The sequence below is a fragment of the Hesperophylax consimilis genome, chromosome 14 (assembly GCF_061612785.1).
Source record: "Hesperophylax consimilis isolate HC1 chromosome 14, BYU_Hcon_1.0, whole genome shotgun sequence".
Taxonomy (NCBI): domain Eukaryota; kingdom Metazoa; phylum Arthropoda; class Insecta; order Trichoptera; family Limnephilidae; genus Hesperophylax; species Hesperophylax consimilis.
In genome coordinates, this window is record NC_142849.1 from 36,716,556 (window position 1) to 36,741,715 (window position 25,160).

Sequence of the window (25,160 nt, forward strand, 5' to 3'; positions counted from 1 at the left end):
TGAGTGATCGATGCTAACAATTGTGCGGTTACATATAGATCACAGTTCTATCGGTGTTTCTCTTGAGTGATCGATGCTAACAATTGTGCGGTTTCATATAGATCACAGTTCTATCGGTGTTTCTCTTGAGTGATCGATGCTAACAATTGTGCGGTTTCATATAGATCACAGTTCTACCGGTGTTTCTCTTGAGTGATCGATGCTAACAATTGTGCGGTTACATATAGATCACAGTTCTATCGGTGTTTCTCTTGAGTGATCGATGCTAACAATTGTGCGGTTTTATATAGATCACAGTTCTATCGGTGTTTCTCTTGAGTGATCGATGCTAACAATTGTGCGGTTACATATAGATCACAGTTCTATCGGTGTTTCTCTTGAGTGATCGATGCTAACAATTGTGCGGTTTCATATAGATCACAGTTCTATCGGTGTTTCTCTTGAGTGATCGATGCTAACAATTGTGCGGTTACATATAGATCACAGTTCTATCGGTGTTTCTCTTGAGTGATCGATGCTAACAATTGTGCGGTTTCATATAGATCACAGTTCTATCGGTGTTTCTCTTGAGTGATCGATGCTAACAATTGTGCGGTTTCATATAGATCACAGTTCTATCGGTGTTTCTCTTGAGTGATCGATGCTAACGATCAGGAGTTGAAAGATCGATGCTAACAATTGTGCGGTTTCATATAGATCACAGTTCTATCGGTGTTTCTCTTGAGTGATCGATGCTAACAATTGTGCGGTTTCATATAGATCACAGTTCTATCGGTGTTTCTCTTGAGTGATCGATGCTAACAATTGTGCGGTTACATATAGATCACAGTTCTATCGGTGTTTCTCTTGAGTGATCGATGCTAACAATTGTGCGGTTTCATATAGATCACAGTTCTATCGGTGTTTCTCTTGAGTGATCGATGCTAACAATTGTGCGGTTTCATATAGATCACAGTTCTATCGGTGTTTCTCTTGAGTGATCGATGCTAACGATCAGGAGTTGAAAGATCGATGCTAACAATTGTGCGGTTTCATATAGATCACAGTTCTATCGGTGTTTCTCTTGAGTGATCGATGCTAACAATTGTGCGGTTTCATATAGATCACAGTTCTATCGGTGTTTCTCTTGAGTGATCGATGCTAACAATTGTGCGGTTACATATAGATCACAGTTCTATCGGTGTTTCTCTTGAGTGATCGATGCTAACAATTGTGCGGTTTCATATAGATCACAGTTCTATCGGTGTTTCTCTTGAGTGATCGATGCTAACGATCAGGAGTTGAAAGATCGATGCTAACGATCAGGAGTTGAAAGATCGATGCTAACGATCAGGAGTTGAAAGATCGATGCTAACAATTGTGCGGTTTCATATAGATCACAGTTCTATCGGTGTTTCTCTTGAGTGATCGATGCTAACAATTGTGCGGTTTCATATAGATCACAGTTCTATCGGTGTTTCTCTTGAGTGATCGATGCTGACAATTGTGCGGTTACATATAGATCACAGTTCTATCGGTGTTTCTCTTGAGTGATCGATGCTAACAATTGTGCGGTTACATATAGATCACAGTTCTATCGGTGTTTCTCTTGAGTGATCGATGCTAACGATCAGGAGTTGAAAGATCGATGCTAACGATCAGGAGTTGAAAGATCGATGCTAACGATCAGGAGTTGAAAGATCGATGCTAACGATCAGGAGTTGAAAGATCGATGCTAACAATTGTGCGGTTTCATATAGATCACAGTTCTATCGGTGTTTCTCTTGAGTGATCGATGCTAACGATCAGGAGTTGAAAGATCGATGCTAACGATCAGGAGTTGAAAGATCGATGCTAACGATCAGGAGTTGAAAGATCGATGCTAACGATCAGGAGTTGAAAGATCGATGCTAACGATCAGGAGTTGAAAGATCGATGCTAACGATCAGGAGTTGAAAGATCGATGCTAACGCTTGTGTGGTTGGCTGTGATGAACAATAATTGATTGATTTTTGTTCATTAGATTATTCTCCGTGATTTTTATCAACGAAGTTTTTGCTATTTATATTTATTTTAGAAGGACCGGCTGTTTCGTCTTCATTTCTAATTAATCAATATTTAAACTGTGGTGAAGCCTCTGCCAGACGATTATTTTATTCATGAAAGTCTATTCTTAGATGCCTACAAAAATAAATTAAAAGAGCCATTTTTGTAAACGAAATTCTAACAGTCCGAGCAAACAGACAAAAAACCTTTTAACCATTCTTAGAAATTTAAACGAAGATTGATTAAAATTAAGAGTACACAGGAAGAAACCGTACGCTCTTCCCTGAACAATAGATTAAGTAATAGATCTAACGTAATATTTACAAAATATACCGTGCCTAAATAAAATCAGAAACTATTAACGCCTTTTGATTTTAACTTCAAATACTAATGAAATGTTTATTTTTATCTTTTATAAACAAAAAACACACACAAGAGTCCCAACTTTCCGGAACTAGTGGGAATATGGCATCACCAAATAAGGTATCTTGTGAGGCCGAAGGTAGTGATAAATTGATTGAATTGATTTTGACCTGGTCCCCAAACACGCCTAATGCTTTTTTTAAGCTTTAAGCTGCGCGCAGCATTTCGATTCTGATGATCTTTCACCTGTCAGAATCGATATTGGAATTGGCCGCAGATACATGGACATTATGATATAACCCCGTTTCCTCTCAAGGGTACGCAGAGAGGACAGACCGCAACAACTGGGTCTTGACCTACACTCCTTACCTGACATTCATCCATTGTCTCATACATACGCCTTTGTTATTCTGACTCTTGGCATCGTTCGACTCTAGTATTTGGTTCACTTGATCGTGTCATGTCTTCATCGGACGTTCCCGACTTCTTCTACAGCTCAAATTCGCGTCATATGTTCTACGCAATAAATTAAATGTGAAATAACGCGCATAATTAATATACGCTCACCGGGAATTGAACCGTAACCTCTTTGTTTCGTTGTTGAGAATATCAACCACTCGACCAAAAAGGCCTCTGCCTACATATAATGTAGTTTTAGGGCTCCAAGAACATATTGTTGGTATAAAAAATGAATTCTCGTAAACAGTGGTCACTTTTTGTGATTTTGTAACTTCTGAACCAGAAAAATTGTTTATTTTTTGTGAATACCGGACAAGAGTCCATTTGCTCCCAATCTTTTACTTTTCAATTACTCTAAACTACAAAAAAACAATGCCTCTTATTTTCATAGTCACTTACTTATTCGATTTTCTTTCAAAGACAGGGTCTTCAAAGCTCGTGGTCCATTAAGAGACGTACTAGGGATAGCCGCCAAATTATTTCTGTCTAGTCGGAATTCCTGGAAATAGAAAAAAAAACATTATTTTTTTTCAGTTTTCTGTTCTTCTGAATTACTCTTAATTTCATTTCTTCAGATGTTTCCCAAGATAAATTTTCATGTAATTAATGGCAAGAAGGAGGCATAGGAAAATAGAACACTAGACTGGACTCCAATAATTAGATTGCCGAATATTGGAACACATAACTAACAATATATTAAATAAAACATAAATTATATACCTACAATATAAAACATATTAATAATGTCAGGATATTCAACAGGACTAAATACTTATTTTTTTCCATTAATACGGAATGAAGTTTTAAAAAAAAAACATGTTCCCTCCACGAAAAAACTATACCAATAAATTAGAAAATTACACGACTATAACATATGCATTTTAATGTACGTAATACAAAAATGAACTTATTTAGTCTGCATACACACGAACACAACATTTATAAAAACGTCACAAGTACACGAACACTACACAAGACGACATAATAAATGGTACACTAATCGGTATTTTCTTTAGTCGTTGTGCACTAATACAGTAAAGACTGAAAGCGGTTAGAGAATCATTGGCTTTGAGGGTATACACATTTACAATATCCTTCTCAATATCCTTAAAACGGAGAATGGAATAAGTACATTTAAAAATAAACTGTCCAATCTTAAAATAGGTGAACCTAACTTTACTACTTTAATGTAGAGTGATTTTTAAGTTGAGATGTTACGTATTATTGTTATATTGTGTCAAATTATTATTGTTAAGTGTATTCATATTGTATAGCTTTTATTTATGTAAATAGCTAGAAAATTACATATTTATATTCATTTTTCTATAAAGTATATATTTATTTACACCCATCATTTCAATTAAATACATTTTTTTAGTAATTTCACTAGCACGCTTGTAGCCACTGATATGCACCTTCCTATACGTTTTTTACCAGAGTAATTGTTTTTTTAATAATACCCCAAAAAACTGTACAGTTTTTTTTTCTCTTAAACTGGTTAACTTCACAGTCAGCATCTAAAAAAACATATGCAATTATTGAAGACGATATTAGAGCTTCCTAAACGAACATTTTAAACAGAAAAAAAGAATAGTTGATATCTGTGCCCCGGCAATGCGAGAGTCCTGGGTTCAGGTCCAAGATGTGATCGTATCTTTTTCTGATTTTGTGTTTCAAATTTTCGTTTAAGAATCGCTAAAATTGTCTTCAATAATTAAATATTACAATTTGAGGTTTTTCTCGTAAAGTTATTCCTAAAATAAATTTAAAAAACATACTTTGTAGTCTACTAACGCATGAAAAACTACGAATTATTTACCTGTAAATTCTGTGCGGGTAGTTAGGAGATGTATAAGGTTTCCAGTGAAAAAAGTTCTTAGATTGTGAATTAGTATTTTCACTGGAAACTTTGAACACTTTTCTAACTGTCTACATAGAATTTACAGATAAATCTTATGTATGATTTCGCAGACAACAATGTGATATTCAGAGCAATTTTTAAGGGTCTCCTTATTATGTTAATCATTAATGAGTTTAAGAAAGAAGTTAAAGCATTATTTTCTAATGATAAAGTTATGTTTATAAGACAAGGTTTTTTATGCATAGCACAAAGGATAACAAATTATATAACTTATAATATTTTTTTATCATTTGAGCTATGCATAAAAAACCTTATCTTAAAAACATAAATTTATCATTAAAAAAATAATTATATTTGACAAGTTAAAATATTTCACGGAAAAATGTAGATATAATTTGTCTCGACGCCATCTAGTGAGAAATTCAGCACTTACAAAGCCTTTCCTATAAAAATAAAGTTGGTTGTTTATACATGAAAAAATGTAATAAGCATTAATTGTTGAATTAAATACTAGTACATATTGAATTATTTGATATGTTGGGAAAAGTCGAAGTAGCTTAGTGTTCTAGAGCACCTGACCGGCAGTCAGAATGGATTCAATTCCCATAAGCAGCATTTATTTTTACTCCGGAGATATTTTAATTTGTATGGATATTTCAGGCGACTAATTATTGCTTATAATAATGAAGTTAAAGCAGCCCAATCAGCGGAATACCTAGTGTATTTTCTTTCAATGGGGCTAGATTTTAAACTTATTTTACTCTTGAAATCCCCAAACGATCTCTTCTTACGTGGAACAAAAAATGGAGGCTAGAATGAATTACAGAGACACCTTGAATCCCGTCATGAATTAAGTGCTTACTGCAAGGTAGGTTAATGGAATGCCGGGATAAAAGAAACCGAAATTAGTTCCTTCGTTTCCATTGGGATTAGTTTTGTTACAAATTACAAAGTGAAGCGAGTTTAAGTTAACAGTCTGTAGAATACGAATAACTTGTTTTCACTAGAATTTGAATTTAAATTAGGTCATACCTTTTTACATACCGTTAACTTTTTCCTATTTCTTAGGTTTTCTATTTTTGCGGGATTTCGCCAAATCGACCAATTTTAGGTACTCTCAGCATCGCCCTGGTGAGATATCACCATTCAGAAATGATGTTTTGCTTGAAATGGCTTTAGCCATGTCTGGTAAGCAAATATTCATCAACCTTCATCTTTTGCCCCACAACATATCCCAATCGGGGATGCCATAGTCCCACTGGCTGCAGACAAAAAGATGTTTTAATGGATCATGAAAATCTTAACGCTGCAACACTCTTACCACTTCGGATGTTACATAGTCATAAGTTGCGGCGTCTTCTTCTCCTTTTGCCATCAATATTCCTTTGAAATATCTGTTGAATACATTGTTTTGCTCGGTGAATGAATACGAATGAGTGTAGTGATCCTCCCGGCTGCGCCAATGTTATGTTACAATGAGTGTAGGATTTAAATGATTACTCTTAGATTGACAATAACTGATTTACTCAATACCTTATTACAATGAATGTTACCGAGACTGAAGTCTGCACTAGCAGAGATCTGAATGACAGAAGAAAGCTAATGCACACTAAACTCTCTCTGCCCTGTTTTTGTTTAGTATCAAGTTTTCAATTTCAGTGCCGGCAACCCGGGGGTTTATTTTATTGTGATTTTTTTATTACATAGTTTTTTTTACCCGACTCACTGGACAAAGTCTTTTTTTTAATAGTGTATTTTATTTAGCTATAAAATTCAGCTTTTTATATAGTATATACCTATTCTAAAACTGCTACAATAATATTCTTGTATCTACGAACTAATATTTGGACTTTTGGACAAACACGAAAAGCTGCAGGATTTTTAGCTTCTTTAACATTTACGGGGAGTTCATTGAACATTTTAAAACCTTTGTAATAAATATTGTTTCGCGTTGCCAATAAATTTGTCTTAGGAAGGCCAAAATCGTTGCAACTTCTCGTAGGATAGCCATAGACTACATATACTATTAATAATAACGCTTTTTAACATGTAATCCGGTAAAATTTTATTTTTCAACTTATACATAAATACTGGGGTGTTATAGACTAAACGTTACCACACACTTAGAAGATTGAGCTGGCGTTGCATTGTTTTTATCCTATTATATCTGCTACAGCATCATATAGACCACATGCCTTTATTCTGTTCTGTTCTGTATTCTCTTATCTGTCGCTAATCATGAACAAGACTTTTTTTCACTTTTTTCTTTGGTTATCCGGTGGAATTAGCATGTTTTTCTAAAAGATAAGGTAAAGGTTATTGTAAGGGTGCCCTGCCGATCACGTGGTCAGCTATAGGACAGAGTGGTCGGCTAAGGTCGAAGAATATCATTATAATATATTCAACTCACCACTAGATTATCACACCCCTTCAATATCCCCTCTTCAATCCCTCTTATATAGTTCCCGCTGAGGTCCAGCAGGGATAGATGGGTGAGGCCGTGGAACTCGGAGGTTGAGAAGATGGGGTTGAGGTTATCTCCAAGGAGATTGTCCGCGAGGATCAGCTCCGTGAGAGTGCTCTGTAGACCCGTTACCAGCCGCTCTGTGAGGCGCCGCACGGAGTTGCCGGTGAAGTCGATGTGACGGAGTGGCAGACTAAGGTCGGAGAATATCTGAAATTAAATGTGACTATTCATTAATCCTTAATCACTATTTTGATTAATCTTTATAACGAATTGGTGTACATTATGAATACCAAAAAATATGCTTAAGATAAATTCAAGGTTTCCCCACCGTTTCCTTTGAATAGAATACAAATAAAAAATAAATTACTTATTAAAAAAATATAAATGTAAACTAGTAAATTTATTTTTTAATAGAAATGTATGAACTCGTAAAGTAAAGGGACTTTTAAAAAATATAGAATTATAGTTAAGATTATCTGTGACAGTTTCTTTTGATTAACTTTTTTGCTTTCTTATAAAATTACCTAGATTCGTGACAACGTAAGGTATACCAAAAATATACACAATTTGGCTTGTAGCTTCCTCTTAAGATAAATTCACTACAACACAACATCTTACTAGTAAATTATGCCACCAAATTGTTAACAACAGTAATAATTATTACTATATTTGTCATTCTCTTTTGGAATGAACTGGAAATTCACCGCAAAATAAATTACTAATTTCGCGGATGTAAAAAATATCATTTTTAACTGTGTCATACTTCGACTAAGAACTACCAAAAGAGTCTCCATTTTCTTTCAATGCATATTTTTTGGATGTTATCTTTATATGACTGAAGTGGATATGGTCGTATTAGCCGGATTTTAATCATGGCAAAACATAGGTCCTGGTTTCAATTCCCAGATACAACCATATAAGTTTCTGTCTTTTCTGTTCCATATTTTACATTTTGGAGTGGTTAATATTATCTTCAATGTTATGTATGATAGTTTTACCTGTGTCGGCAACGCCTGATGTCCCGCCCACCGCTGCCTGAACGACACTATGGGCGCGCCGTACGGCAAGGGCGGGAACTCCCCGACGAACACGATACGGTCGCAGTCCACGCTGACCTGGGGCCGGTCGCCGGGCTCGTCAGTGCCTCCCGACACGCTGCAGCGGCACGGGTAGCGCAGCGTGCGGTCTACCTCGGAGCAGGGCAGCCATTCTGATGCGTAGGCCGTGGAGAGGAGCAGGAGGAAGAGAAGCGGACGCATTGTGATCTGGAACAAACAACAAAACTAAATTAATTCTCTTTCTGATTCTAACTGAATTTTTTTTTTTTTCGGAATAACTTTATTGAGTAAAACCTCAAATTGTAATATTTAATTATTGAAGACAATATTAGCGATTTCTAAACGAAAACCTGAAACAGAAAAATCAGAAAAGGATACGGTCACATCTAGGACTCGAACCCAGGACCCTTGTCTTTCCGGGACACCGCTCTACCAACTGAGCTAATGGGACCCTATCCCCCTCGGTCACTTTTAACTGTGTTATACTTCGAATAAGAACTACCAACATCGTCTTCATTTTTTCATTACCTTTTAATGTTAAACCACTCATTTTGTTCTTTTCTATAACTAAAATAACTTTCAGAGCCATCGTTGTTGTATTTCCATAGATACTTGTATTACGAAGTTCTAACATCATTTTAATGCTTCCATTTATTTTACAAGGTTCTAACATCACTGTGAACCTTTTGTAATGATAATTTTGTTTTTATCTGACAGTTGGTCGTTTTTACAAAGCGCAGTGTAGTTTCTCACTTTAGTTGGTTGGAGGTTCTAACTTCGTCTTACCAGGTTCTGAGGTGTCAAAGTTTTCTCAAGAGTAATAATTTAACATTTTATGATTTTTAAGGTTCAATTATACGTAAAGTATTTTATTTAACATATTTTAAAGGAAAATACTTATTTAGAACATGACACGATCTTAGAATGACATTAGACAAATGTAATTCGAACCTTTTGCAATTAATTATTATGCCCTGGCTGGTTAAAGACGGTTCTATCTGCACATTCTGAAATGATAAGTATAATTCCTACGTAAATATTTTCCTTTTTTGTAATAACTTACAACTAACAATATAAGATTCAATAATTGAATATTACAATTCGAGGATTCACTCATTAAGTTATTACAAAAAATTCAAATATTCATCCTAGACTTGCAGATGAAGTCAATAGATGTCGCACATTAAAATAAAAAAATAAGATATATTTACCTAAAGAGGCTGTCTAGATTGCATTTAGTTTGGGATGAATCTTGCCATTATACAAACAGATAAAGACAATGTTGGTTGATGCTAAGCAAAAGGGAACATTTTTCTCTGCGCGATGGCGACGTGAATATACGCCAGACTTGTGTTTTGTCTCTACAGCGCCGGACGGAAAACCTATGAGGGCTTCGAGAACTATATTGAACAGTTTCCCACATAGCCAACACAGGCCAGTCATGCTAAGCATAGGCATACAGATTCCGTGTATTTCCAGCAATCCGTTGCCGCGATGGAATCTAAGAAAGGCAGAATGGCGAGACTTCTCGGAATATGTTGACAGGGTTGTGGATAACATACCACCAAAGCCGAATTCCTACGACCGTTTTTCAAACCTTTTATTTATAGCCGCAAAGAAATTTATACCTAGAGGCTACAGAAAAGTGTATATTCCAACATGGAGCTCAGAAAGTGAACAGCTTCTAGCCGAATTCGAGAGGACGAATGACCCAGACACTGCCTCTGACCTTCTCCAGTCTCTGGACGACGGGCGTATGAAACGGTGGAATGAATTAATGGAGGAAATGAATTTCGAGCACTCGAGCAGAAAAGCATGGCAAACACTAAGGCGACTTGGAGCTGCAGATCAGCCAACTAAAACAATGCCCAAAGTGTCACCAAATGCTGTTGCTCAGCAACTACTCCGTAGTTCAAAAACGACAACAAGGTCTAACATAAACCACCAGGTCCAAAAATCTCTGAAGGCGGCGCGGCTAAAATGGCCGGTGAACCCCAACACTGTGGTCGCCGTTACAGCTGACGATGTAGATATCGCCCTCACTTCAACAAAAGCTGGGAAAGCAGCTGGATGTGATGGAGTTCTCCCAGACTTTCTGAAACATGCTGGACCACGGACAAAAATATGGATCGCAAAACTATTTACTGAAATTTTCAAAACTGGAGAAATACCAAATACCTGGAGAAAGTCTAAAGTTATTGCGATCCTCAAACCTAACAAGCCAGCAGAGGATCCGAACAGCTACCGGCCAATTTCACTTTTAAGTACCATGTACAAACTTCTTGAGCGAGTTGTGCTCCGCAGACTTACTCCAATTTTGGAGAAAGTGGTCCCACAAGAGCAAGCTGGCTTCAGACCAGGCCGTAACTGCTGCGATCAGGTGTTAGCACTGACAACACACATTGAATCTGGTTTCCAGAAACGGCTGAAGACTGCGGCAGCGTTCATTGATCTCTCTGCGGCCTACGACACGGTGTGGCACAAAGGCCTCCTTGTTAAACTGTACGACACCATAGAGGATGGCAACACAGTACGACTCATTGAGCAACTGCTAACTGGCCGTACCTTCAGGGTTTTTCTAGGAGGGCGAAAAAGCAAAAAAATACCCCTCAATAATGGCCTTGCCCAGGGCTCAGTGCTGGCCCCATCGCTATTTAACATCTACACTCGAGACCTCCCTCACACTGAAGGCAGAAAATTTGCTTACGCAGATGACATCGCCGTCACAGCTCAAGCCAAAACCCTTAAAGCAGCAGAAGATATCCTCAATTCTGACCTAAAGGCTTTGGAAAAATATTTCCTCAATTGGCGACTAAAGCCAAATGGGCCGAAAACAGTTGCGACAGCTTTTCATCTTAGCAATTCACAAGCGGATGCCAAACTCTGTGTTCAGTTTGATGGAAAAAATATTTACCATGACCCCCACCCCCGCTATCTCGGAGTTACTTTGGACAGGAGCTTGAACTACCGTCAACACATGGAAACAGTCGGTAAAAAAACCAGGACAAGGCTTAACTTAGTTAATAAGCTAGCTGGAACTAGCTGGGGATGCGACGCCAACACGCTCAGAACAGCATCCATTGCCCTGGTTTTCTCAACGGCTGAATACTGTGCTCCAGTATGGGCTAGAAGCGCCCACACTTCCATGGTAGACGTTCAGCTTAATGCCACAATGCGAACCATCAGCGGGACTTTAAAATCTACTCCTCTCCCTTGGCTCCCCGTACTTGCAAACATAACCCCGCCAAACATCAGGCGAGAAATTGCAACACTGAGGGAATACAAGAAGGCGCTGCAAAAAAGCGCAATACCTCTACACGAAGATGTCGTCTCCCACCCGGCATGCCGCTTGAAGTCCCGAAAGCCCTTCTGGGCGGAAGGAGAGAGGCTCCTCCGACTACCTCTCACCCCAGAAGATAGGTGGAAACTTGAGTGGCAAACGGCCAACGTGGGAAATGCCCATCTCATACAGGACCCCACCGAGAGACAGCCTGGGTTCTCACTGCCTCGCAAAACCTGGTCCGCCATCAATAGGTTAAGGTGCTCCCATAGCCGCTGTGCCCACATGATGCACAGATGGGGCCTTAAAGAGTCGGCGATGTGTGAATGTGGTGCGGTGCAGACTACCGAACATGTGGTCAACGAATGCCCGCTCCATTCATTCCCCGGCGGGATTGATGTGGTCCACATGGCGACGCCTGAGGCCCTAAAATGGCTCGCAGATCTAGATGTCCCCCTCTGACCCCCCACCATACGAAAGAAGAAGAATGTTGGTAATTCTTATTCGAAGTATGATACAGTTAAATATGACCGAAGGAGATAAGGTCCCATTAGCTCAGTTGGTAGAGCGGTTCCCTGGCAAGGCAAGGGTCCTGGGTTCGAGTCCTGATGTGACACTATCTTTTTCTGATTTTTCCGTTTCAAATTTTCGTTTAGGGATCTCTAATATTGTCTTCAATAGAAATAAATATTTTCCTTTAAAATTTGTTATCTACAGATTCAACCTCAAAACCAGAAATCGGTAAATAAATTATGAGAAATTTTTTCTGCAAATTTTGTCACCTCATATCTCAGAACAAGGTAGAGTGAATTTAAGACCTTCGTCAAATAAGGTGACGATTTGACGATGATAATTTTGGAAGTGCACTGGAAATCATATTACAAATAAATTAAAGCAATAAGTAGGTAAGTATAGATAGATCGATTAATGAAAATCATTAAAAAAAGATTCAATAATAGTAGCACGCACTTTTTAAAAAATTAATCAACTTAGAAATTCTTTTTTTTTTTAAATATACCGATGATTGTTAAATATCTCAACCCTGACACTTAAAATAAATGTGTGCTGGAAATTACGTTTTAAATTTCTTTTACGATGTACATCGGTCAGAGGGGGAACAGTGGTCACCGCTAAAAGCACGAATATCTACGTAAGGGCTGAATAAAAACGAATTTTGTAAATCGAGAAAAACGTTGAAATTATTTTCACAAAAAACCCCATTGAAGTTTAAAAACTCCGCGTTGACGTAATTACCCTACATTTATTTTTCTTTGACATTAAACACAGATTTTATTACATATCTAAGCAGATTGAGGCAACCTCTACATGTTTTTTATACAGGTTGGTCAAAGGGTCATTTTTACATATTATATTATGATAATACTAACGTCTGCTGTGCATACTTGCTCGTTGCTGGCTGCAAATGGAAGTGCTGCCATCTATAATATTCAAAGATTAAGTATCTACTAATTACAGATAATCCCTGCAATAAACACGAAGTACATACTTATATAAATTCGAGGGTGACCCGATAACAACGACAATTCAACACACTTTTAAAAAGTATTATAAAGTCAACAGAAGTGATACAAAAACTAGGTTACGTAGGTTGGGTTTATATGTGAGTTTTTTCATTGCTTTTAATAAGTTTTTTCACTTTTTGAAGATGTGTTAAATTGTCAATGTGTTTAGTTATACTGGAACCAAATGCGAGATTTCCCTATTAATAAACCAGTTAAGAATAGCTTCGAGACCCATTTATGAGTTTTCTTGGACTAAACCAATAAAGTGAGGAATGCCCCGATGATAGTCAACATGTGATAGGAGAGGGCACCAGAAGAAACATAAAAAAATATATATTAGACATTAGAGGAACCTCTTCTTCTTAATTCAGGGACTGTTGTGAAGCTGGAGGAAATGTAGGAGAAAGGCAGGTTTGGAAGCACCTTGCTGTTCAGATCTAGTCACTGAACACGGTTAAAGCCAAATTATCTAACAACTAATATTTCTTTTCTAGATGCTGCTCTTTCACCAGGGCGATAAAGAAGAACAAGTTTATCTGCCAAATACGGATACGGTGCAAGTATTATCTATTTGTTCAAATATTTTTTTCTGTGAATATTTTGAATCAAATTTCCTGTACAGATGTCGAATAAACGAGCCTTCAAAATAAAAAAGTGTTAAATAATTTTCTGGCCACCTAATATTTTTCTACCTAAATCTTTTCAAATATTTTCCTTCATTCACGTTAGTCGGACACGTTCTTTTCATTTCCCATTTATCCCTGTGTTATCTTCGGCACATTTCCTTTTCCATTATCCTTCTAATCTTATTTCTAGCCCCTTGCTTCCTTCCTTCCCTATATTCTTACTTTTGTATAGATGAAAGGATATATCGTCAGTTAATGATAGGACGGACCCTAAATCAAGGACGAAATATCTGTAAAAGATGTGTCACATGCTTTATAATTACATATCTAATTACAAGATAAGAAGGTGATTTTTCGTAATGAAATATATTAGTTATTCAATGAAGACGATATAAACGAAAAATCATGAAAATATTCGGTCGCAACTAAGAATTGAACCTAGGATCTCAATCTTTCCGGGGCTTTGCTCTACCACTGATCTAATTCGATCCTATCACAATGGTCGTATTTAATTATATCATAGTTCAGCTAAGCACTACCTACATTATCTTATTTTTCTTAACACATATTTGTATTAGCTAATATCTTTACGAATGATTCCCGACCTAAATGAAATCTAGATGGTGTCTTTGATAAATATATTCATTTTTATTTTAAAGTGCGACATCGATTTGGGATGCGGCTTTAGGTATCACGGCGCCGTTTATTGGAAAACCAATACCACTGCCATAGGTCATCCTCAGTGGTTCGATACGTTTGGACATTCAGCAGGGGTGTCTACGTTCATCGGGTGAGGTATTATCAGGATGTGCCCACCAGATCGGGAGAGGCTGGCTTGTGGAGAACATTTAACCTCTTCAACTGGTCTCTTGACACACCGCCTTGCGCGCAGTGAGAGTGATATATTCATTCTTCCGTCGTCACTGGACGCAATGATACCTAGATTCCTACCCACCCCTCACACATTTTTCCTTACCAGAACTTCATATCCTTCCTTTCCTTAAAAATACCCTCCACACATTATCCTCAAGTATGACAAAGGCCCTAATGGAAATTATTTACTTCAGTGTGGGATTAATGTTTAATAAATGTATTTCTTTTCTATCAGTTTGGGATGAATTTGTCGTCAATGATTTAATATTACAATTTGAGGTTTTACTCATTAAGTTTGCTAATGGTAAAGCTATGGTATTTGTATTGGTAAAGATAATATGTAATAATAGCATTGTAGTTACACAATTGCAATCTGTGATCTAGAGATCGGTATACGAAGCAATCGGCCTTAATGATTCCCCTTATCGACTTATCGAATGAATATAAAAATATTTTAATCAAAAATGCAGGTTTTCACCTTCTCATGTTACATGTACTTATCTGTTTATTTTTTTAAATATTCTTTAGGGCTATTTATTAATGCCATATTCTGCTTTTACAAGGAAATTGATATTTGGTTACAGTATGTGAGTGCAACAGTTAGTATTTAAAAAAATTATACAAATACTAATACAATGATTTACATCGAATCCAAAGATATAATAATAATGTTTTACGGGTATGTCAGTATATTTTCTGTTTTCAGGTAATGGCTCAGTGACTCAGCTTTAGAAAGGCTTGAGAGTATGTGTGTTTTAACCATAATTTCAAAAATTCTCTTTAAAAGATCCTCCCCTCCGCATCCCCACGCTATAACGATGCCTTGTACTAATGCAATCTTCGCATTACGCTTCAAAAAAAGAAATCTTTTCATATTTCCATTATTCATAACTAATGCCCAAAAGAGGAGGATTTCAAAGAAGTTAAAGGTCCTGGCTTCAATACATTAAAGAAGGCGATTATACCAAGGACAATGCAACAACTGGGGAATTAACACAATCAACCCCCCATTGATCAGAGTGGTCCTTTAAAGACACGATGAACGTTTGAAGAGCGGAATTTCAGTTATCTGCTAATATGTATAAGTACCCAACCAAATACTTTACAGCCAACATTGATTTAAATTTTTCAAAAGTCTGAGGTATCAGGATTATATCAAGATAAGAAGATATTATATATGGTTGATTTTCAGGCCTTTACTTATCTTATATAAGTAGGTACATCTCTGTTCAGCACGTCAATCAATAGAAAGCATCGTCAAAACTTTAAATCGTATTTTTTACTAAATGATAATTGTTGTGGCAGGTTTTGTTTATTGTTTATCTAATTTAGTTAGCACGTACCAACTATTTGGCCTATCTTTATTTTATCCAAACATTTCTCTAATGAGAATCAATTATTAATATCTAAGATAAGAGGTCATATGTATAATTAAGGTTATTAGTAGAAATTTCAATTATAAAAAAGTATTTTACTTTAGCAGCACGAATTTTCTATGTGTTTCATCGTAGACGAGAAAAGAGAGTACAGTAGAAAAGTATTTAAAAAGTACAGTTCTAGACTATAGTATCAATTTTTTTTATTATGTTCTTGTTTCAAGAAATTAAAGTAATTACACTTGATAAAAGAAAGGTTTAAAAACCTTTTACAAATTCATTTAACACTCGAACAAAAGCAAACTTCTCTAATGTCAATTCTCCCATTTTACTTTGATCGCTGTCTTGTGCCAAAAAACTGGTTTCTTTTAGGCCAATTATTTTTGATTTTCCTTCATTAAAAGTTGTTTTCTTCAAGGTCAATTCTTTCGATCTACTTTGATAGTTGTCCTGCGTCGCACACTTGTACAATCCACCCCTAAATACATTAACTAGTCTGATTAGCCCAACGAAGCGAAAAGTTTACGTATTTCTGTTCAGGCCATTAGCTCCCGCAGGATTTATAGCGAGTAGGCTCGATTCTGGGACCAGATACATTTCCATCGAATGTAACTAATATTATGACTTAGTATACGGATGTTATGATGATGCGTCGCATAATGCGATATACGTTCATGTTTTATTCTGATATCATTGTAAATCAATATTGGTTTAAAAAGAAATTTAATAAAGGTGATGTTTTTATCTACACTGTTTGGCTGTATTCTCAAGTAGGAAAGGGACACGAAATATATCATTAAGTTTGAAGGTTTTTTGTATTATATGGGTGCCATGGAAATTTTACTGCATATATAACTAGTAATTCTGTGAACTTCTTCTTCTTCTCGTATTTAATAAATCGAAATTAAAACCTTCACTGAAGTAATAAGTTTTGTGAGAAGGTTTATATCATTTTTTCTGAAAAGAAAGACAAACATTTCCGGGTTACGAATAACTTGACAAAAATGTTACTTGTGTTGTGATTCAGGACTTAGTCAGCCGAGGAATTGAACACACTACGCCTGGGTGGGACCCAAACGCGATGCCAACTCAGCCATTGACCTATTTAATTATAAACCTTTTTCATTTCGAATAAGGAATTATACAATTTGTCCAAGAAAACGTTATTCTTTTTGCAAACTTTCTTTGGGCAGGTACTCAGAGAAATATGAATATTGCTAATTTATTAAGAAGTTCGTCATAATATTGGTAATCCGATTAAAACTGGATTGTAGGCCTTATGAACAAATCCGGTTTCCTGATAAAAGTTTGTTAGTAAATTACGAATATATTATCACGATGTCGGAACACGTGTTAACGCACACCCGAATATTTGTGGGTTTCGTCATGATATTATCAAGCAAACTTAATTTAATTTGCCTTAATAATAAATCATGTTAAAATGCAAAAATATTCAGATTTTCGTGAACATGTTTTCTGATGTGATGATAATGTATTCTTAATTTACTAAAACTTAACGAGGAAACCTGTTTATAAGGCCTATCCTCATTATAATCCTGTTTTTAACTGGAATACCAATAATTTGAAGAGATTCTTAATAAATTGCCAATACTTATTTTTCTCCGTGTGTGAAAAAATGTGAAAAAGAAAGTGAAAATAAATACGGCGATTCACATTTCAATAGAAAATTTTTACTGAACCTTTATAACGGCCACCATTTTGAAACGGAAACGGAACATAGAAATAAATTTAATTTAATTTCAAATTGTAATGCACTTAGTTTGTATATTATATAATTATAATTACAAGTTCTCTCTTTGAGTTAAGAGAATTATTCCAATAGATATATTTTTTGCACGAAAAGAATATGCAGATTATAAAAGTATTTAGTTCATGTAATAAAGGTGCAACTTTTTCAAATATTTCTATATTTTTCTCTTTAAAAAGAGTCTCCATGAGTTTTATGTTGGGCAAATTTATTATCCAGAACGAAACGCAATAATTAATTTACTGCAGTATATTTCTCACGAAAAGTATACATGTTATATATAATAGAAGTCTGTTGAACATTAACACTCTTTGTGGCCTGAAAATGTCCGCCGGGGGACATTATATTGAATACAATCTGTGACAATTTCTAGAAAATCGCTATTTTACTGTTAGAAACTGTCTTGTGGGAATAATTTTACCTGCTTCAAGTAGACAATAATGTGGCTTGTAAATAATTTACCAGCATGTACTCAAATGATGAAAAGTGTTCTTTTGCTGTTTAAGGCCGGCAATCAATAGGCTGCGAGTTCATTACACGTCGGCCCTCTAGAGAGGGAAGTTGTTCAAATATCCTTCATAACGGCTGCTTGCACACATTTTTGTGTTTAACTTTTTCACTCCTATTCCGCATTTTTTTTGCCCATCTATGTATTCTAATTATTTGTCTGTTATTTCTAAATATGGAATGTATTGCATTGCGCTATCCCTACATGGATTCTGGAATAAACTCTTATTTTTTATTTTTATATATTTTTTATTTATATTAGTGTTTCAGGCTGATAATTATTGCTTAAAAATAATACTTTACCATTTGTGCTTTGCATAAAAACCTTGTCTCTTTAACATTAGTTTATCATTAAAACCTAAATTTTAGATACTTGAATTAAATATATCGAGTAGATCTTCGCAATTGAAATAATCGGGTATTTTTTTATATGTGTATAAAAACATGTATGCAGCCCATAAAACTGCTCTAAAGTTGAATATCTTGTGTTTACGAACCCATTTTTGATTATGGTTTTATTGTCTAATGTGGAAAAATAAGTTCTTTTTGGTTATGGTTTTATTGTCTAATGTGGAAAAATAAGTTCTTTAGAAAATGATCATAAAAGATATAACATAGTATGCTGGGAATCTAAAGTCCAATGTTGAACCACTAAATATTACTCAAAAATTGATCCTTAGAGTGATGTACAAAAAAAATTCTGTTATCCATCCAACCTACTTTATAAGGAATGTAATGTTATGAGTATAAAACAGCTATATTTTACTTAAATACTTTGTCGATTTTTCATCAATATTAAATTAGCTGAAAGAACCCAACAAACGCGGACAACTAGAATTAGCTCTACATTGAACTTTGTAGCAGTACATACTAAAACTTCTTTTGGTCAATGAAATTTTTTATATCAGGCACCACTTATTTAATATTCTTCCAGTCTACCAATTCCTTAGTTAAATTTAAAAAGTTAACTAAGATTTTTGTATTAACAGACGATTGTCTTAATATTTTTTCATCCTTGTCCTTTCTTAAATATTAATATTTTATATAAGTGCCATTTTCTAAAAACTGAATGTCACCCTATCTGCCTTTATTATGTACTTTACTTCTTCTTTTGAATAATGATTAGTTATGGTTCAAATATGTTACAATATACTGTCAAACTGTTATATTGTCGAATTACCCATCTGGTAACACATCTAATACTTTTTTTTTAAATATTTTGTGTTTGTGTGTAGAATTACTTTATGTTTGTGAATAATCTTATGTTTGCTTCAGTCAAATGTAAATTGTTAACCTCGATACAGACTTAGAACTAGTGAGGTTGATTTTTATGTGAAAAAAAACATGGTTTCTGTATAGTGAGATGCAATAAATAAATAAATAAAAGTTTTTTTTGTTGTTTGTTTTTGGGGTGTTATGCCGTGTTGCGCTAACTCCTTCTTTAGCCGACGTTTCGGACAGCGTTGCAGTGTCCATCATCAGGGCAGATCCGGTAGATCCGAAGATGTGGGATCTACCGGATCTGCCCTGATGATGGACACTGCAACGCTGTCCGAAACGTCGGCTAAAGAAGGAGTTAGCGCAACACGGCATAACACCCCAAAAACAAACAACAAAAATGCTTTTGGCCGTGAGAATCTAAAAACTTACCAAATAAATAAAAGATTTAAATATTTGTGCCTGAACCTCGCAAAATAAAATTAAACAGATTTTTCGCGATATTTTATCTTGCATGAATCAAAACAGGCGGTTGGTGTTTGGTTCTCGTCTACATAAGTAGTGTTATTGTTAGCAGCTCAATTCCAAATGTTACGCGAGGCATCGCCTTAAAAGTTTTGTGCAGAAATTGTAAGTTGTAGAAATTGAAGGTATTTTTATAAATCCAACCAAACTGTTGGCATGTAAAAATTTTACCGATATTACAGTTGGAATTGTCATTGTTTCAATTTATTTGAACAAGTATCTGTTTGTTTGTATGGGTTTGACCTGATTCGGTAAACCGCCTGAAAACTTTTAATATTGATTTCGAAAGGTACACTTTTGACAATGGGTGTTTTGTGGTCAGGTCAGTAAATGGGAGCTTTATGTGGTGTTTAAAATGTTATGATATATCTACGGATATTGTTTTCATTTTCATATATTTCCTACAAATTCTATGAAAAATAATATTAAAAGGGGTCAATGTATGGATGTACATGTCCCGTTACAGAACTGTCAAATTTTATATTTATGTTCTAGTTTTTGTGAAAGTGCAAATGTGATTGCTGCAGATGCATTAGTCTAGGGACACGTATACTATAATATACATAGACTAAATTAGACTATTATTATAATACATCAATGATAATGTACAACTTTTTGTATTACATTCAATCACGTTCTTTAAATTTCCCGTTTGTCTCAAATGAATAAAATAAAAAATTAGAACCAAAATTATAAAAAATATTTAACGTTTCATTTTCTATTCATTTAATAGTAATTTTACATTTTTCATGAGACTTACAGGCCATCAATGTATCGTTTAATAAGACATTTCGAAAGTTTACCGAGAACGGTTGTTTTCTGTGATGCTTTAGATTATTTTTAATCTAAAAAAATTTGCTCTAAAAATTCCAAGATTTTACATTTTACCCCTGAATCGGTACTTTTCAGCATTTTATCCATATTTATCTAATTAAATATAAACAACAAACATATGATGATTTTTAACTCGTATTGCTACGGTTTCTTCATCTCAATTACAGCTTTTGGAATAATTGGAACTCTGAAATCCATTTCTGAAATTGGCTCTGTGATAAGGGGTGGAACGGTGATAGAGGTGGCGCACTGGCAAGTGGCTGGATGTATAAGAAAGGAAGAAATTTTATTTCCCCGTGTTGGCAGGACGTGACGTGGGTGCATATTTCAGAAACTGCAAACCTAACACTTGCCAACTCAACACTTTTATCTATTCATGAGTTGTTGTCCATTCTCTAACAAACGACCAAGGCAAGGCATAACCATTTTCAAACGTCTCTTAAGTGGTAATTTCTGTACTTTCGTTAGATCCAGAATTATGTCAATTGGTAATTACCTTTTATCCAGACTAATTTGAAAACTTTAGTTTTGTTTCGATCAGAAACCATTTTGTAAGTTTTATCAGGAACCCTTTTGAGATATCAAATTATTTAGCACTCTTTTATTTTTAATGAACTAGGAATTTATTTCCTTATGAAATTAAAAAGATTCTTATCTTACTTTTTTAAATTTCCTGATGTAAAAGGCGTTGTGACAACACTGGAGGTTATCCACCTGCTACCCTCCCTGATATAAATAACAGATGGTTACTCCTTCAGGACTCTCACAAGGACTCTAATTTTCTTTTTGGTTAAGCGTTGCGACAACAGTTACAATAAATTCTTAACCCTTCATTGGGCCTGAGCTGGTAGGTACAGGCCGGAATCTTTTATTACCTCTCGCCGCCATAGCAGCGTTGGTATATACCTCCTCGTCATATTTTTTTCGGTTTTATTTAGCTCATTTCATAATATCATTATACTAATTTTATTGATATGTTACAAAAATAATTAGAAAAGATCATGGTGGCTTATCAGGCACATTGCGCAAATGATTATGTTCATGCCCATTTAAAAATTTGATCATTTTTTTATTTTATTTCTTCGATTATGGTATTACTTATTATTTAGTCTTTGAACATTTTTTTTCATAAAGTTTATTATTTTTCTCTAACTAACTAACTAACTAACTAACCATCACGCCGTTTCCCCGCAGGGGTAGGCAGAGAGAACGGACCGCCAAACAACTCGGTCTTGGCACACACTCCTTGCCTCATTCACATTCATACATCGTCTCATACATACTCTTCTATTGTTCTGACTCATGACATGGCCCGACTCAAGTATCTGATTCACTTGGTCGTGCCATGTCTTCCTCGGGCGTCCCCGACTTCTGCTACCATTCACATTTGCATCGTATATTCTCCTTACACTCCTTTCTTCGGTCATTCGCTCTACATGCCCAATCCATCTAAGCGTCCCTTTCTTGATCTTACTCATTACGCTTACATCAGCCTTGCACTCTTTGCGGATATCCACATTCCTCACACGATCATACATGGTTTTACCACACATACGCCTCAGGGATCTCATTTCAACAGCATTCAATCTACTTTCATCCTTTCTTTGCCAGTTCCATGCCTCACTTCCATACATCAGGGTAGGTACCAGCACTCCATTGTGGACTGCTAACTTCGCTTCTTTGGACAATTTTTTGTTAGCGCCAACTGCGTTCAGTCCTCCATTAATGGAGTTACCTGCATTTACTCTTCTTTCAATATCTCTGTCAGCCTTCCCATCTCTCGTAAACATGCTTCCTAAATACACAAATTCATCCACCTGCTCCAAGTATTCCTCATTCACATTTTTCTCTTTTTCGTATAATAATATAATATTGTATGTAAAGATCAGTGTTACTATTGGAGAGTTGAAATTAATAAAGATAGTTAAGAACGACCATTTTTGCCTGCCAAGCACTGACTTAAAAAATGAATAGGTTGTCAGGGTTTCATGGACTGCAAAACAATCAGAACTATTGTGGTATCTCTTAAAAAATATCATACGAAAAACGCTACTGAAAGTTTTGGGAAAAAATGCTAAAATTCTTAAGTACGAATAATGTTCGTTGAGCCCTAAGTCCCTCAATGGCCGTTTCGCAGAGGGCTCCACTTCCAAAGCCGTGAAAACACGTAGCACGTAACGCCGCTAAACTGGATTTCGTGTGACGAAATTATAAGCACACGCCTTTTAATGGGAAAACCACCCGAGACGGAGTGCCCCTAAGCGCCGTGACCGCAAATTCCTGAACATACATACGTGTGGTACAAACACTGCTGCCAGTGTTGTGGGGAGGAATTCTCTCCCAAAGGTCCCACGCTTTTTATAGTACAATTATTATAAATTGTCTTTTAATTGTTAATCGTGCATTAAAACATGAAAAACCCAAGGATCCTAATGTAAAATGGTCCCGGCTCTATAATTTAAAAAGAAGCACATTACTTTTATGAGGAATTATGGTGTTTTAAAGATTTAAATGTCATCCAACCATATGGTAAATAACCTAATCGTACACATTACTGTAAAAGGAGATCTTCTATAACGGGTAGAAAAAAAATGTTTGAATTGACAGGGCACCGTGGTCGAAGGGTAAGACTCTCGACTAGCAAACCGAAGGTCGCAGGTTTAAATCCCGGCATGCGCAAGTAAATTTTATTTGATGAACTTGTGTTATTTCATAATTTATTAAAATACTCTCAGTATCGCCCTCAGTATAAGACCGCGATTCAGAGTTGTAATGTTGCTTGAAATGACTTTAGCCATTCAGCTTTGGTGACTAGTTTTGGTGACTGGTCGGGGATGCAGTTCAGGATTCTGGTGGAATTTCAAATAAAATTTAAATAAAATTTAAAACAAGCCTTCCGTAGCACAAAACATATGTCTTATCGACTGTCGCGCATTATTTTGACAAGAGTTTAAAAAACATAAGCATCGCTAATCGATGTTTTAGCAAACAATAAAAAAAATTAAATAAGATCGTGTCTGGGGGTAAATGTAGGGACGCCACTGGTGACTGAATGCACAAGTGTTATATTAGACATTAGGCCTGTATAGTGTATGTATACTGCTTTCCGTGGTATGCTAGCTGCTTTGAAAGGACAAACTACACTTGACGCTTTAATATTGATTTCATACATGATGTCTGTAGATAACCGTATCGCTTTCAAATCTAAATCATTTCAAACTGTAAGTGTGTTGGTCCGAACTATGTGAGTGTGGGTCTGATTCAACCTCTGGACAAAGGCAGAATAATAACTTTGATTTCATGAATAATCAAGGAGCTTTTGGGGTTGAGAACATGATTAATTAGTTTCCAATTGATCGAAGAAGATTTTTGAAATCATTCGCGTAGTTAGTAGGTATCAAATAAATATTAACAAATTCATTTAACCCCTAATCTGCCGAGATATCCACCGTGGATTTTTGACGTTTGTACCCGAAGTGTGCCGACGAATTCACTGCGAAATCGCAAATAGTTTACCGCACGTTCCCTGGTTTTATTGTATTTTGTGACTTAGTAACATACTAAATAGAAGCATACTAAAATATTTTTTATTTGCCTACTGAAAAATATATACATTTTAACTTTGAAATTTCATATTTGTGAAAGTGAAAAATATTTTCGATTTTGAAAGCCACGGTATGTACTGTATTTATTAACAGGAAAATCTCACATAATTTATTGTTTTCTATGAAGATCACTTAAGTATTTTGCTTTATCGAAAATATAATAACACTAAAAGAAAAAATGTTATTTATATTGCTTACAACATTAGGGAGAAAAAAAACCTGTTTCTAAATATACAAAATACATATGATCGATATACTTGTACATATTTTATATATGTGTAAGTTTATTGATCGAAAAATTATCAGGTAAGCCGGTAGAATTTACAAAACTATCATTTTGCCAAAAACAAGTAAGTTATTACAACGCAGCTAGCCTAAACCTAAGCAAACCCCCTTTCTTATGGTCGCGGTGTAAATATCGTAATCGTGTAGTAAGTAATCGTAGTCACAATAATGAAAATCTCGAATTAAATCGGCTTTACCGGAAATAAGGCCGATTCAACTAAGCCAACGCTAAACCACAGCGTAAGAATCCAATAAGTTAGACGGCATGTCAACTAGCAATATGGCGTCTTACGTTTTTTTAAGTTAAGTGGATTTGAAAATGGAAGCTCTATAGCTCGTGATGCTTGTGGGCATGTACAACAGAACAGATGACAGATTTATTTGACTATCCAGTCATCTCCTCATGCTGGGAAATGGTGGGATGGTCTGTCAGCCAGTCTGATCTAACAATCAACAATCAATAGGTGTGCAAACCGTTAGATAGATTTTACTGCTTCTAACAAACAA

The 25,160-nt window shown here is 35.6% G+C and overlaps 1 protein-coding gene across 1 annotated transcript in view; it reads right to left on the reverse strand.

Moving 5' to 3' along the window:
- The window catches only part of LOC149418244 (uncharacterized), a 224,478-nt gene that overhangs the window by 12,326 nt on the left and 186,992 nt on the right, over positions 1–25,160 (reverse strand). Inside the window, exons 3-5 of the mRNA XM_089639815.1 lie at positions 8,174–8,440; positions 7,119–7,382; positions 3,247–3,346 (exon numbers count right to left, since the gene is read on the reverse strand). Of these exons, the coding sequence (XP_089495941.1) occupies positions 3,247–3,346; positions 7,119–7,382; positions 8,174–8,434 (625 nt within the window). The 5' untranslated portion in view covers positions 8,435–8,440. The remainder of the gene's footprint in view (positions 1–3,246; positions 3,347–7,118; positions 7,383–8,173; positions 8,441–25,160) is intronic.